The sequence below is a fragment of the Pholis gunnellus genome, assembly GCF_910591455.1.
Source record: "Pholis gunnellus genome assembly, chromosome: 22".
Taxonomy (NCBI): Eukaryota; Metazoa; Chordata; class Actinopteri; order Perciformes; family Pholidae; genus Pholis; species Pholis gunnellus.
Window position 1 is genome coordinate 5,357,554 of NC_136549.1, and position 13,520 is coordinate 5,371,073.

The 13,520-nt window shown below is 45.5% G+C and overlaps 1 protein-coding gene across 1 annotated transcript; it reads left to right on the forward strand.

Moving 5' to 3' along the window:
• Nucleotides 1-633: 633 nt before the first annotated feature.
• Nucleotides 634-12,594, forward strand: tm7sf3 (transmembrane 7 superfamily member 3). Its single transcript, XM_079183413.1, has 12 exons — nucleotides 634-861; nucleotides 2,714-2,868; nucleotides 6,015-6,165; nucleotides 6,492-6,612; nucleotides 7,560-7,731; nucleotides 7,839-8,016; nucleotides 8,480-8,566; nucleotides 9,614-9,694; nucleotides 9,819-9,971; nucleotides 10,078-10,178; nucleotides 10,691-10,853; nucleotides 10,941-12,594. The coding sequence occupies exons 1-12, from the start codon at nucleotides 786-788 to the stop codon at nucleotides 11,192-11,194; spliced, it is 1,692 nt and encodes a 563-aa protein (XP_079039539.1). The 5' UTR covers nucleotides 634-785; the 3' UTR covers nucleotides 11,195-12,594.
• The last annotated feature ends 926 nt before the right edge of the window (nucleotides 12,595-13,520 follow it).

Sequence of the window (13,520 nt, forward strand, 5' to 3'; positions counted from 1 at the left end):
TGTCTCTGTCTTTATTTCTGTGTGGTGGCCTGAGCAGGAACTCGACTTTTCGCTTTCACTTTGATTTGTTGTTGCATATTTTCCTCAGCTGCTTCACAGCAGGAATAGAATCATCATCACACAGGATCTGATGTAACATCCAACTTCCCCTTCTGCTGCGGAACTGCAACAAGTCAGCAGAGTAATGTTGGAAAGCATTCCTCCAACATGAGTGTTTATTTCAATAGCTGAAGAATATTTCTGTAAATCAAGAACAGCCTCTTTTTTTTTTTTTTTTTTACTGCTTTACATTAATTTTGTGCACATAAAATTGTGCTTGTTAGAATAAATTACTCTGACGTTGTGATTAGCTATGGTCTGAGAATAGGATATAAAAAAGCTCCCACTCTGCCACTTTTTCCCCAGATCCACAAACATCCTTTTAAATGCCGTTAATAAACCCAAACGCAACGTTAATGAACGGACATCAAAACACGGACATACACGAAGTAAGACGCTCCTAGATAATGTTTTATGTAAATCACGTTCAGCCACTGCTTGATTTAAAAAGCTGTCTGGACAGGGAGGTGGAGCTATCGCGTGACCCGAGTGCGCGAGTCTCGCGGAAGTATCGTTCCAGCCGTCGGAGCGGCGGCAGAGGGAGAAGGCTGTCCCGCGGAATCCCTCAGTCCAGTCAAGCATGTCGCTTCTGCAGAGACTTCTGCTCCCCAAACACCGGAGGCTGCGAGGTTACCAATGATTTCATCAACCGGCGGGTAGAATTGCTTTTGTCTAAGCAAAGGAAAATGTCTCGTTGGACTTGGTGCCCGCTGCTGCTGCTCTGTCTTCCTCTGGCTTGTGAAGTTCAAGCGCAAGTGGAAAGTGAGTTACTACGTACAGCAATTTAATATAACGCTACTTTCACTTTCAGCGATGCTATTTATCTTTCTCAATCTTTAAAACCGATAGGTATTGGGTTATATAGTAGCTAACGTTAACATTTTACAGCAGGTAACGTGTTCGGTTAGGTTAAATGCCGTTTTGACTCCTTGATACTGCTGTAAATCACTGGAGTGTCACTCAGTTGAGCTTGTTATTGCTGTGTAGCTTTAGCTAACGTTAGCTAGCAGTGAAATGGCAAATTTTCTCACAAACATACTCGGGGTCATATGTTTATTGAGTCCAGTTTAACCCTATTAAAACCTAAAAAAATTAAAAAATTAAATTCAGTTATATAGGTTTTTTTTTAGAAAGGGTGTATGTTTTACACATGTTTAACAGGCTATATATCTGTGTAAGGAGATGTTATGGGGGTCATCACAGAGCAATTCTAACAAAACCTGTGTTTAGTATTCCTGTGATATTCATATTGGGATGTTAATAGAATATCACAGTCAACGTCCTGCTGACCTGTGTTACAGTATAACGACAGTAGCACCACACAAGCTGTTGACAGTTTATTTGCAATCCAGCATATACGAGGAAAGAGTTCAGATTTTGTCGGATTAAAGTTAAATAGAAAAATCAAAGTTCGGCTAACACCGGCGGCAAACTTTTAATACCTTTTTTAAATCCAAACGAATGGTTGGTGTTGTAAAGAAACTAGGCAGTGAAACCAGGTTGAGTGAGTGTTTACTCTGATAGTTAAATAAAGACTGTGGCAGACAGCAGAATAATAATAACAACAGTTGTCTCTGCTGTAGGGTGAAGTCACATGGCGGCTTTGAGGCTCAAGTAACCGGTGATTTATGTCACTTTCTGCAACTATTTTCCACTTAGTCAGGGCGGGAAAAGCCTCTCAAACTTCTGAAGCCCGCTGAAATCAATCCGAGTGATCTGTGAAAGAGATGAGGAAGTGTCACAGTGACGAGTGGGAGAAGCTGCTTTGTTTGACAGATGTTTAAGAATCACATTAATATGTATATTTATTGAATCTATTGGTCAAACTACGCTTCTCAGATCTCATGAGTGGACGGTTGCTGTTGCTGTTGCAGCGTGATCATCTGAAGTGGTCATGGTACAGTGTTGTTATGTGCTTTTCTGCACATTCTCCTTCAGATAGACCGTTAACGGTTACTTACGAGTGAGTGCATCCATAGTGGATTCATTATTACCGTTTTATTTGACTAGAGAGGGGAAAAAAAAAAAAAACAGCATGTGTAAGCACATGATCAGAGGATGATCGGCTTCACTAATACCGGCCAGTCCAAAGGTTTTCAGATAAAAAGTTATTCATTAATTAGTTATTTTACTAAATGTTACAATGGTAATGTGTGTTTTTTTGTATATATTTTGAAGTGTTTTTGACAACAAACCTCCTAAATGAACAGCTGACATGTTCCTTAAAGGGCAAGCAGTTTTGTAGGCCAGAATAAAAATTCTAAATAATTGTAGCCCGCTGCAATCTGGACGTTGAAGAAGTGTATACAGCCGTGTTGGATTCCTGTCAAGCTGTTAAAGAAATACCTCATTACTCAACACAGAGCGCACTTCTCCATTCAGCTTTTTTCTTCTTCTGTAAGATCCTCCTCGATGGGCTGCTGACCTGTTTTCAGGTCGCCTCCTTGGCAAAGCACCAGCTGCTGTCTGCGACCTCAGGGAACAAACAGTTTACTCAATGTGGCCGGGTGTTGTCGCTCGGAATCACTGGAGCGGGTTTATAGGCAGCACGCTCCAACCAATCCTCCACAATAAAAGCATGTGATCAATCAGACTTTACTCCTCTCCGTCGCAGACCGGGTGATTTTCCTGCCGGGAACCTTCCAGAACGTGAACGTCTCCCGCAACGAGACGGTGCAGGCCGTGGTGTCCCGGATCGGCCCGGACGTGGCTTACGTCACCCTGCAGTTCCACACGCAGCACCGCAACGCCACGCTCTCCTACACCAGGGTGAGAAAGTGCTGACAGACACTTTTTTTAGCTCTGATTGTTGCGGTAGCACCTGTGACAGACGACTGACGGACGGACTCTCCCCTCATCATCTGAAATATGATTTGCTTTCTTGCCAAGAGTTGTGGGAGAAGATCGACACCAGCTCTCAAGTCTGTACACGAAATATGACGCTTAGGTTAGCTTAGCTTAGCATAAAGCCTTTAAATAGAGGGAGACCGCTACCCTGGCTCTGTCTGAAAGAAAATCCATGAAACTGCTCAAGACAAGGTCTGTGGATTATCTTGAGGAACCGGGTCATGATATCTAGAAAGATATATTTAGATAACTTTTCGCACTTTGAACGCCACAAGCCGAGTTCCACATAGTATTATCATCTCCACGGCTAACACTAAGCAGCTCACACCAAAACCAGCTAGATTGATAAACAGCACTACGGGTAAGAGGGAAAACATGTGGTTTTTGATTTTGGGGTGAACTATCCCTTTAAGAAACAGATATTTGTATTTCATCACAGATGGGACAAATATTTTTTTAAAGAACATCCTTTTTAGTGAAAAAACTTCGATAAGGTAATCATTAGGTCCTCCTGCATAGATACAATAAAAAAAATAGCAACATAAAGTGAGCATGTTCCTTTCTTACATGATAAATAACAATCAGGCTCTATCTTTTACCTGTCTACCATGATAACGAGCAAGGCAGCTTTTAATTAGTGAGCTGCTGGAGGCAAATATTTGTTCATCTGGAGGCGGGTGCATTGTGGCGCTGGACTGAACGTGATGGTAAATCATCTGGTGCACGCAGCTCATTGTTTTTAAACCAGCCCCACCTTTTACCACTAGCTTAGCACCACTAGCTTAGCACCACTGGTCTGAGAGCACACACAGCTGGCTGGCATGTTCTTCGTGGTGCAGAGATTGCACTGAGCATGACATGGCTGTAAGTGGCGTTAAGAGTGTCAAATCTATAATGTTCTGTTAAATCAGCAAATCAAACGCCTCATCATTTTTCTAGTTTCTCCACATCCTCAATCGAGTGATTCTTTTCGTGGTAACAGTGAGCAAAGTAAAGTGTGGAATTGGAGGTATGCTTCGTGTAGGAGCAGGCGGTTAGCTCTACCTCTGATGGATGAATGAGGCTTTGTGAGCGAGGTCGTCTGGCCCACTGAGAGGAGTGGCAGTCAGCTGACGTGCAGTCCACTGGTCATGAGTGGCAGACAGGGCGGCCCTGAGGAAAACCTGCTGGCGTCGGTCCCACAACTCTCAGGGGACAGCTCGGTTTGGGTCCACGCTGGGGGGGCGGGGGGCTAATTTAGTTTAGCTTTATTTTGTTTTCTCTGGTGATGGAAACGTTGGAAAACAAGAGAAAGCCAAACAGAGTTGAGCCTGTTGACGCAAATGGACGTCAGCACTCGAGATGGAGCCGATCTCTGTTTCACTCGTTTCCTTTTCCCTTTCTTCTTTTATCGCTCTTTTAGTGTTTGATGTTGTTTGGTTATCAGCCAGTGTGGCTGTTGCTGCTCATGACTGTCCATTTCTACTTCCAGCTAACAAACCAGATGCATAAAACTCTTCCAGATAAACGTCAGCATGTTTTTGTACTTCATACAACTGGACATTCAGAATTCGGATCACTGACCAAGTTGCATGTTAAAAATATTCCGTTTTTGGCCCTTATGATAACGAGAAAGGCGATATTCCTACTCAGCAGTTTACATGGCCACTAGTATTCCTGTCAACATGCAGCCGTGCACACCCCGAGTAACCGACGGGGCCGTGTGTCGCACAGAATCAGATTCTTGATATTGCCGTACTCTGAATAACAGTGGCATGTTAGTGTGCATGTAATCTTAATCGCTGCGGTATGCGCGTCCTGGTCATACTGCTGTTTGCCGTTTTTTTAAACACAATCAGTGTAAAACCACACCAAGTCTCACTACCCACTCCAGCGCTGTCTGACAACAACAACTAGACGAGCTTCACACAATGGAGTTGTTGTATGAGCGGTTGGACTGAGAGTCGTACTGTGTGTGTGTGTGAGTGTGTGTGCGTGTGTGTGTGTGTGTGTGTGCACAGTGGTTTCAGTGTCGCACAACATGTAATTGAGCTCATGCTCGCTGCAATATATATGGTATGTTCCCCCCAAAATGATACCGAGCCCTCTGCTGTCTGTCACAAATATCACCGTTCCTTTGACACCAGTCATCAGGTAACACACGCGTCCCATGAGCTAGTGCACGTGAACTGAGAGTTTACCAGTTCACGACTGCGTCACGCGCTTCAGACGCACACAAAGCCATTCGGTGGAATGGCTGAACATTAATAAGGTATGGCTTTAAATTAGCACTGTAATTTGCTAAATGTTTAAAAAACAATTTATTGTATTTATAAATTGAAACAACTAATTTGTTTTGGAAGTTTCCTAACCCAATTTATTAGCATCTTACAGTTATTTATGGATATCTGGTATCAGTCTGATGACGACTCAAATATGTGAATCAGGAATCTGGGACAATGCTCTGGTATCAGATACCTTTATTTAAAATAAACACACACACACACACACACACACACACACACACACACACACACACACACACACACTGCCTGTGAGTAGATGCATTCATTGTTGGTTTAGGCTTTTCATGGGGTTTGAACATCAGGCCAACTGATCTGTGGACTTATTTGAACTTCTTACTCGCTCTGCCAGTGACATGAATTAATTCACTTTAGTAGCAACGAATGCAATTTGTTCTGAATAAGATTCCATTTATCTTTAGAGAGTGTTGAGGACACAAACAAGCACGTTGTTGACTTTTTGATCAGCACGGTCTCATCATGAGCTCAGCCGTCACTGCCTGTAGGAGTGCAGCCTGCAGTGAGTGGTGTACTACGGGATGATTACTCAGTAATCCATTAAACTAAGAGCCACGTGTGTTTTCAGAAGAGAGAATATTTCAAGTTAATGCTGGCAGGAGGAGATTATCTCAACCACCCTTTTAGTTACATGCATGTCCCCCTCAGGATGAATTGTAATGTCCTTCATCTTTCCACCTGAACTGTTTTAAAGTGGTTTTGCTCGTACTGTTTATTTGCTTTTGCATTTTTCCGCTGACGAGGTGTCGATGTGTGCGTGTGGTTCAGATGCCAGGCCTGGGTCCCTCTCTGACGGCAGTGGACTCGGGGCTCCTGTCGGCCCTCCAGCCGAGCCAGGCGTCCCTCTCCTTGTTTCTGTCCTCTCTCGACGAGGACACCGTGGCGGGAACCGGAGTCATCCTGCCGTACACCAGCAGCGGTACGTCTTCTGAAACACTGAACGATCATGTTCAGCTCCATGTGTGCCACTCTATCCGAGTCTCGCGTGAGAAGTCAGGAAAAAAAAAAGAGAAGGAAGTTGCAGCTAGAAGAAGCTTAGAGACACTCAGTTGGTGGTAAACCTTTGACTTAAGGGAAGCTCGTGCAGACAGTGAGTGAGCGCTGGCACTGATTGAGCGTGGCTGCTCATATGCCGTCCTAGTGTGTTGAAACACCCAAACAACAAGTCATCCTGATATGGCAGGGTACCACTAAACCCTCACATGCCCGACCTAGCAACTAATAAAGAATTTGATCTCTTTTCAGATCCGGTCCCTGGAGCTTGTAACACGGAGTTCGACCTGGACGTTGACCCAAACGTCTATATCCTCTACAACCTCTATGAGACCACCATCCGCTTTGCCCCGGCAAACTTAGGCTACGAGAGGTAACGCAATAGTTTGTGCTCAACTTCCTGTTCGGCTTGTTTAAACCCTGTTGAAGAAAAAAAAATCAGGACCTGTAGCCAAACCGCCTCGCTCTCTCTTCCTCTTCCTCTTCCTCGGCTCATAGTACTCGCTTCGTTTTCTCAAGAACGTCTGTTATGTGTCACAAAGCCGCCTTGGTGCAGATAAACGGGGGACTCGTTATATCATTTCCTGTTGTGTCATTCGTTACCTGCCAGTGTTCAGCAGCACAGACTCCACTGTTGTTACAACACTCGTGAGGTTTCGTTTCTCTGAATGACTGCTTCTGATTTCTGTGCTCGTTGGGCTTTGTGGAGGGAACATCTAGCCGTGGGACAATTTGGAAATGCCAAACCGCGTGCATAAAATGTGTCAAATTTAGTTTTCAGCTCATTACTAACAGTGGCGTGGACAGATACTAGGCTCTTTGTTTGTTTGGTAAGCAGTCGGTTCACTTCAGTTAAAGCTCAACTTGTTTGACGGCTGCAATGTGTTCTTAAGTCAGGTGAGGAGTCCACATGATGACCACGACTACCACGCTTCCTGCTTCCCCGAGCCGTTAGTCAATACAAAGCTTAACAGGGTTTTGAGACTCAGTCATATGTTCACGCTGAGAAGTGACTCAGCGATATACGCGTGTACCAAATAGCGCTGGACCGAATGCTTTTTTTGTTTTACATTCAAAGCTTCTAGTGAGGTTTTGTTAATATTTTATATCAAGTGTTTTGTCTTTTCTCATTCAATCAAATTTCTTGAATGAATATGTCATCGGTGCTGCCTCCCTTTGTGTGCAGCGTGAGGTGAAAGGCTACACGCCCTCATTGTAAATCACACTAGAGGAGAGCTTTAGACAAGAAAGTACATCATATACAATAACGTAATATGTTATTATAATAACTGAATGTGATTTGTTCTGGCTCTCCATCAGGGGAGAAACTCCTCCGCCCTGCGACCAATCGACAGAGACCAACACGCGCTGGCGGCTGCGGTATGACGTCTACCAGTACTTCCTGCCTGAGAACGACCTATCGGAGCGCAGCCTGTTCGGCGGCATTCAGGCCGTGGCGGACATCCAGGGCATGACGAAGAACGGCAAACGGGTGGGACACCACGGACACCACCGTTTTTCTAGCTCTCATAAGAACATGTTTAACGAAAGTGACAGAAGCAGCTCGCTGACTTCTCCCCCCCCCCCGTCTCCCTGCAGGTCATGACGCTGTTGTCCTCAGACATGAGCACGGCGGTGTTCAACTCCATCCCTGGTCAGGGCGTCATCTACTCGGTGGTGGTCAGAGACCCGCTGATGAACACCTCGGCCTCCTACGTGCCCGTCCACACCTACGCCTGCAGCTTTGCCTCCACCCTGGACGGCTGTGAAACACTCGGTGAGCTGCCGCGTGTTCCACATCCCGGATGTGTTGCTCTCTGGTTTATTATTCCGATGCCTGTGATCTTGCATTTTCAGTTCAATTCATTGTTTTTTGCTTTCATCACGCCCGAAAAACAAGAAATCCGCCAAACGCAGCCGCTCCAGGACGTCCCGTGTTCGCCGAACAGCGTCAGAGAAACCGATTTTTAACCTGAAACTCCTTTTTATTCGGAGTGTTTTCAGGTTTTAATCACCGGGTCGGTTTGTTTTGGAGAGGAAGAGACCTCTGCTGATAATTCAGCTCCCGTTAAAATAAACACTGAAGACATCTCCCATGACCCCGTGCTACTTCAAACCGTCACCAAACTCTCTCGTTCTTGGTTTGATTGAAATACAGAAACTCAGAGGTTAAGGAACGCTGTGAGAGAAGGTTTGACCTTCAGCTACTCAGTTAATGATTTATTTATTTTTGTTTTTAGGAAAGATCTCTACAAAGATTTTCTTCACCCTCGCTGGCTTGGCCGGCCTGTTTGTCTGTTTCTTCGGGCATCGATTCTTTAAGTGTGGTGAGTAGCATCTCTTTGTGTGACTTTATTATTGTGTTATCATATTATACATATATTATGAACTCCTAATACTAAGCCATTCGCCCATTCATACATCCGGGTCGTGGGCTTAGCAAAGGTGATCCAGACGTCCCTTACCTCAGCAGCGCTTTCTGAGGCGTTCCCAGCCCAGACGAGATCTAGAACCCTTCCTGCGTGTTCTGGGTCTACTCTGGGGGCCTCTGGGTCTACCCCGGGGCCTCTGGCCAGTCAGAAATCCTCTTAAAAAGGGAGGCATCTCCCAAGGCAGGGGGGGTCCCACGGGAGGGGCTGGACCAATAGTGATTCACAGACCCTTTATCAAATCGGCCGGAAAAAGGTTTTTGTAGCGAAACTGGGGCCCCCCTTCTGGAACCAGACCTGGGAAAGGGAGCGAGGTGGTGAATCTCTGGTGGCTGGGTCTTATTACACGGAGCCGCCGCCCTGTGGGCCCACCACTCGCAGGTTGCATGCTTGTTGGACAGTTCGGCCAGTTCATTATTCTGTCAATGAGATTCGAGACTCAAGAATCCAGCACCGTGTTCTGAAGCCTGAGACAACAGGGCTCCCTATTTTTACTCAGACTGCAGTTATGTTTTGGCTTTTTCCCAGACGCGGTTCACTGCAGGGTCAGCGGAATAGATGAGTGGGGGTCAGATGTCGTGTTTGGGAGTCTTGAACTTCCCCACAGGGACGTAAAAGAAATGACTCAAACGGAAGCAAAGCTTTGGTGCGCACACTGTTACTTAATCTCCTGTAGGTTTCATCTGCAAGTATGCGTAGCTAGAATGCATATCCGGATCAGCGCTGGCCTGCCTCTCATGTGGTCTCCCTCTCATGTGATGCCGAAACGTTTTTTGCTCTCTGAACCCATGACTGATCTGCTGCTGCTGCCAGTGGTTCTGGAAGATGCGGTGGGTTTATTCTGTGCAGACTGATCAGAGACGAGTCTGTCGTGGTTCTACTGTGACGTGTGAGGCCACTACATTTAGTTTACTCTCTCTCTGTCTCTGCCTCTCTCTCACACAGAGCTGTTTTGCATGGGATTCAGCTTTGGGACGTTTTTCTTCTTTGTGCTGATCACAAGGACCACAGAACTGGACTATGACAGTGAGTGTCCCGTCTCCCCCCCCCCCACACACACACACACACACACACACGCTGATCATTCCCAAAGCTTTCTGTCGGTATGATCACAGCCAGTATGTGAGAGTCTGTGTGCGTCTCTCTGCAGTCTGTCTGGCCGTGTCGGTGGTGATCGGCGTGGTGGGCGGAGTCCTGCTGGTGATGAGCTGGTGGCGGTGGGGCTCCGTCATGGCCTGCGTCGTCGTGGTCGGACTGATGCTCGGCTTCCTCGTCGCCTCCACGGTCCTCTTCACTCCTCTCGGTAGGAGAAACCTGCCGCCTGCTCTCCCGCCGTGACGTCCGTGTCTCTCTTTAACACTGTTGCGTGTGATCGTATACCGAGTGTGTTTCTGTGTGTCTTGTTCCAGGTGACCTCGATCTGTTCAGACAGTCGGATGCCGTTTTCTGGGTGACCTTCTGCTGCATCATGGTCGCCGTTCCGCTGTTCTTCGTGCGTTGGCCCAGAGAGGTAACAGATCTGAGAACAGTTCAGAGCGGAGACGGCCCACTGAGGGTCTGTGTCCTGTTTCAGTAGAACACTTTCTGTGTGATTGTTACATTTTTACGCAAGATTGTTGTGCAATGAAGGTTTAATCTAAAAACACATCTTGTGTGGTTTATAATATATGTTGTTATTACAGCACATATCCAAAGAAGAAGCACAGAGAAACAAGACAGACAAAGGATGGACTACAGTGACAGTCACACACATTTCCACCTAGATGTATATTTTCAAACAAATATAAATAAGTAGACTACAGATCAAATCTAACAGGATGTAACCATCTCTGTGACTTCCTGTGTGTTCTCTTCAACCAAGCCCAAAACCGCTTCAAACCACTGAGGAGCTTGTGATGCGTAGGATTTAGGATCTTTACTTTGGCGTCATCTAGTGGTGGTATGACAGGATTACACAGTGAGAGACAAAAAGTGATTTTTCATCTTGACCAGTGATGTGTTTTTGTGTTTCTTTGACACCAGGGAAACATCGTCACGTGCGGCGTTGTCGGTGCTTACGCCGTGATTCTGGCCGTCAACGCCTACGTCTACACCAGCCTGTCCTTCATCACGATGAACATCCTCAAGCGCTTCCTCAACAACAACTTCAATACCGTGTTCACCGACGTGCCCTTCCAAGCCATCGGTGAGTTCACAACTTAAAAAAAAAAAAATCTCAGTGACTCCAATGTTTGGTCTCATCTCAACACCGTCTCCTCCTCCCGTCGTCCAGACTACGTCATGATCACGGTGTGGGTGGTGCTCGGCGTCGGCGGTGTCGCCCTGCAGCTGTACCGCGAGCGCACCCGCCCGTTCTTCCCGCCCAGCCCGTACCTCATGTGGCTGCAGGAACGCGAGCGCCGCAAGACCAACGTCCTCGACCCGAGCCACCACTTCCCCCCGCTGCCCAACCGCCTCCTGGCCAGAGCGCGGCAGCTCACCAAGAGGATGGAGCCGGCCGGGGAGCACACGCCTCTGCTACTGTGAGCCGTCTCTGGGGGGGGGGGGGGGGTAAAGAGATCCCTGTGCTGCGTATTGTACTGGAGAGTTCTGGGTAATCTGGAGGAATGTTGTCCCTCATAACTGGTGCTGGGACTTTAACCCCGGATCAGCTGACTGAAAGACGGTCCCAGTAGGAATGCGTCATGAATAACACAGAGGGGTTATACCACTGACTCTGCTGGTGGATTTTTAAAATCCCCAAAAAGGTTTTTTGTACAAAGACTGTGACCTTTTTTGTTTCCCTGAACGCCACTTTTATTTAACACTTAAATGACATTTGAACAAAATCACTGACACTGTTCAAGAAGATGGTTCTTATCTTTGAATGTCTAAAATGTAGCCGTAGAAGCTTTTCCGTGTCTGTTACTTACTTCCTGCACTAAAGTCACAAACTAACGATTAGCACAGCGAGGCATTTTATCTGTTCTCAATGCAGCAAAATATTGAATTTACTTTTTTTTCGCTGAGCTGGCATCCATTCAGAACTTTGTGGTTTGGTTTTAAACTACACCTTCAGGACAGATTTAAATGAAGAATACTTTGTACCGTAAAGGTGATTTTTAAACTTTTAACAGGTGAAGTGTATGTGACGATTTGATGTTTTAGACTAAACTCTAAATGTGCCGTTTAGCCCCGAACGTTCTGCAGGAGTCACACGGATCAGTAAAGTGAGGATGCGCCTCACAAACAAGCCACAAAAGAAGAACTGACAAAGTGAATAAATATTGCACAGTTTTTACACAGAACAAGAGGAAAAACACACTATTCCATTCACTGTGAGAATAGTTTGTTTTCCTTTGTTTGGACTGAACTTTGCAGTCCGGTCAGTCTGATTGTTATTTGCACTCTGGATTTTAACGTACTGGCTGTGACGGCGCTGATTTATTAACCTGTGAAAGTTTTTAAACTGCCGCCTGCGTGCCGGGACTTCTCTCAGGGTTTCACGCTCAGCTTTTAGCCCACAATGCACCGAGACCAGACTCGGTCTTCAAGCCTGTAAGTATTTGATTTGGCTTTTCTTTTTTTGTCTGTGGACTTCTTGAAATAAAAAACAAACTGCAGACATGTTTATGAAAAACACGGGCTATAGTTCTTTCCTTCCCTTAGAATTTAGAGGAAAAACCAAACATTCGACCGCAGCCCAGGACCCTGAAATCAAAGCAGCTAAATGGAATTCAGCCATCATTCACATTACATCTGTGCTTTTCCGTCTAATCCCAGTTGATAACAGCTGATTCCTTTTAAGATAACGGTTGTCCCTGTGGACCTCTCTGCTGTGCTGATATGACTTGTCCTCCACTGTTCTGTTTGACTTTCAGGAAAAAACGAATTAAGTCTTGTTTCTTTCGTTATTTATCACGGGGATGAATAAAGATTGGCTCGTGTGGTTTTGAAAGAGTACATTTATTCCTCTCTCGCCTTCTATAATCCAATATAAAATCACACCATCCAACCACCAGAACTAACTCAACCCTGGTGTAGTGTTTCATCAACACCACTGGGGGGCAGCAGAGCACAACAGGCGACTATTGGAGGCCTGCAAACCATCACAGGTGATTTCACTTGTTCTGATTAGTCTGATTATTCAGAGCTCTTTGGAAGCTGTGGGTTTACTCAAATGTACAAAAAAAAAATCAAGAACTTCTTTTAATGAGTCGTTCAGATTGAAGTACATTTTATAAACAATTTCATAATGTATGAACAAAATGTGCAACTATAGGTATCGTTCCACCAACCTCAAGAGGCTGAAAATCTCCTAACATACGTGAATTGTTTTATTTACTTTTCTTAATGTTTTATAGTCACTTTAACCCCAAGGATATTTCTACTCCAGTTTGTTTTTGCAATAAAAACATGAGTCTGCACACGTGCACACAGTGCTGAGGTCCAATCAGCCTGAATTTAAATCACCTGTGTGGTTTCTCTATGGGTAGTTCAGGGCTCACTTTTTGTCTGCATATATAAGCAAACATTGCTCCAGTCACTAGTGTTAAAGGGACCATACCAGACAAGCAGCACCACAGAAACAATATTTCATACACATTAAAACAAACAGCAGCGTGCTCGCGGCGTCAGTGTTTAAGTATTCGGGTATTTCACTGATTCACTCACATATAATGCAGCAAAGAAATGTGTGTTATAGCTCCAATAATCGGGTTCCACTCTTTAAATGGAGTAATACCAGTGCTAATCTTCTATGCGCCACTTCTCATGTGCGTCTGACAGACGCGTGAAATAGCAATTTCCTTCCATGACTAAAGGCAATTATTGCTTACCTTTGCACCCGTAACACCTGCTGCAGCTTCTCGTT

Excerpts from the sequence above, each read along its gene's own strand:
- tm7sf3 (XM_079183413.1), top strand. The coding sequence starts at position 786 with ATGTCTCGTTGGACTTGGTGCCCGCTGCTGCTGCTCTGTCTTCCTCTG. Across the intron at positions 8,567-9,613 it reads GCATCGATTCTTTAAGTGTG|AGCTGTTTTGCATGGGATTC; the intron begins GTGAGTAGCATC and ends TCTCTCACACAG. Across the intron at positions 9,972-10,077 it reads GGTCCTCTTCACTCCTCTCG|GTGACCTCGATCTGTTCAGA; the intron begins GTAGGAGAAACC and ends GTCTTGTTCCAG.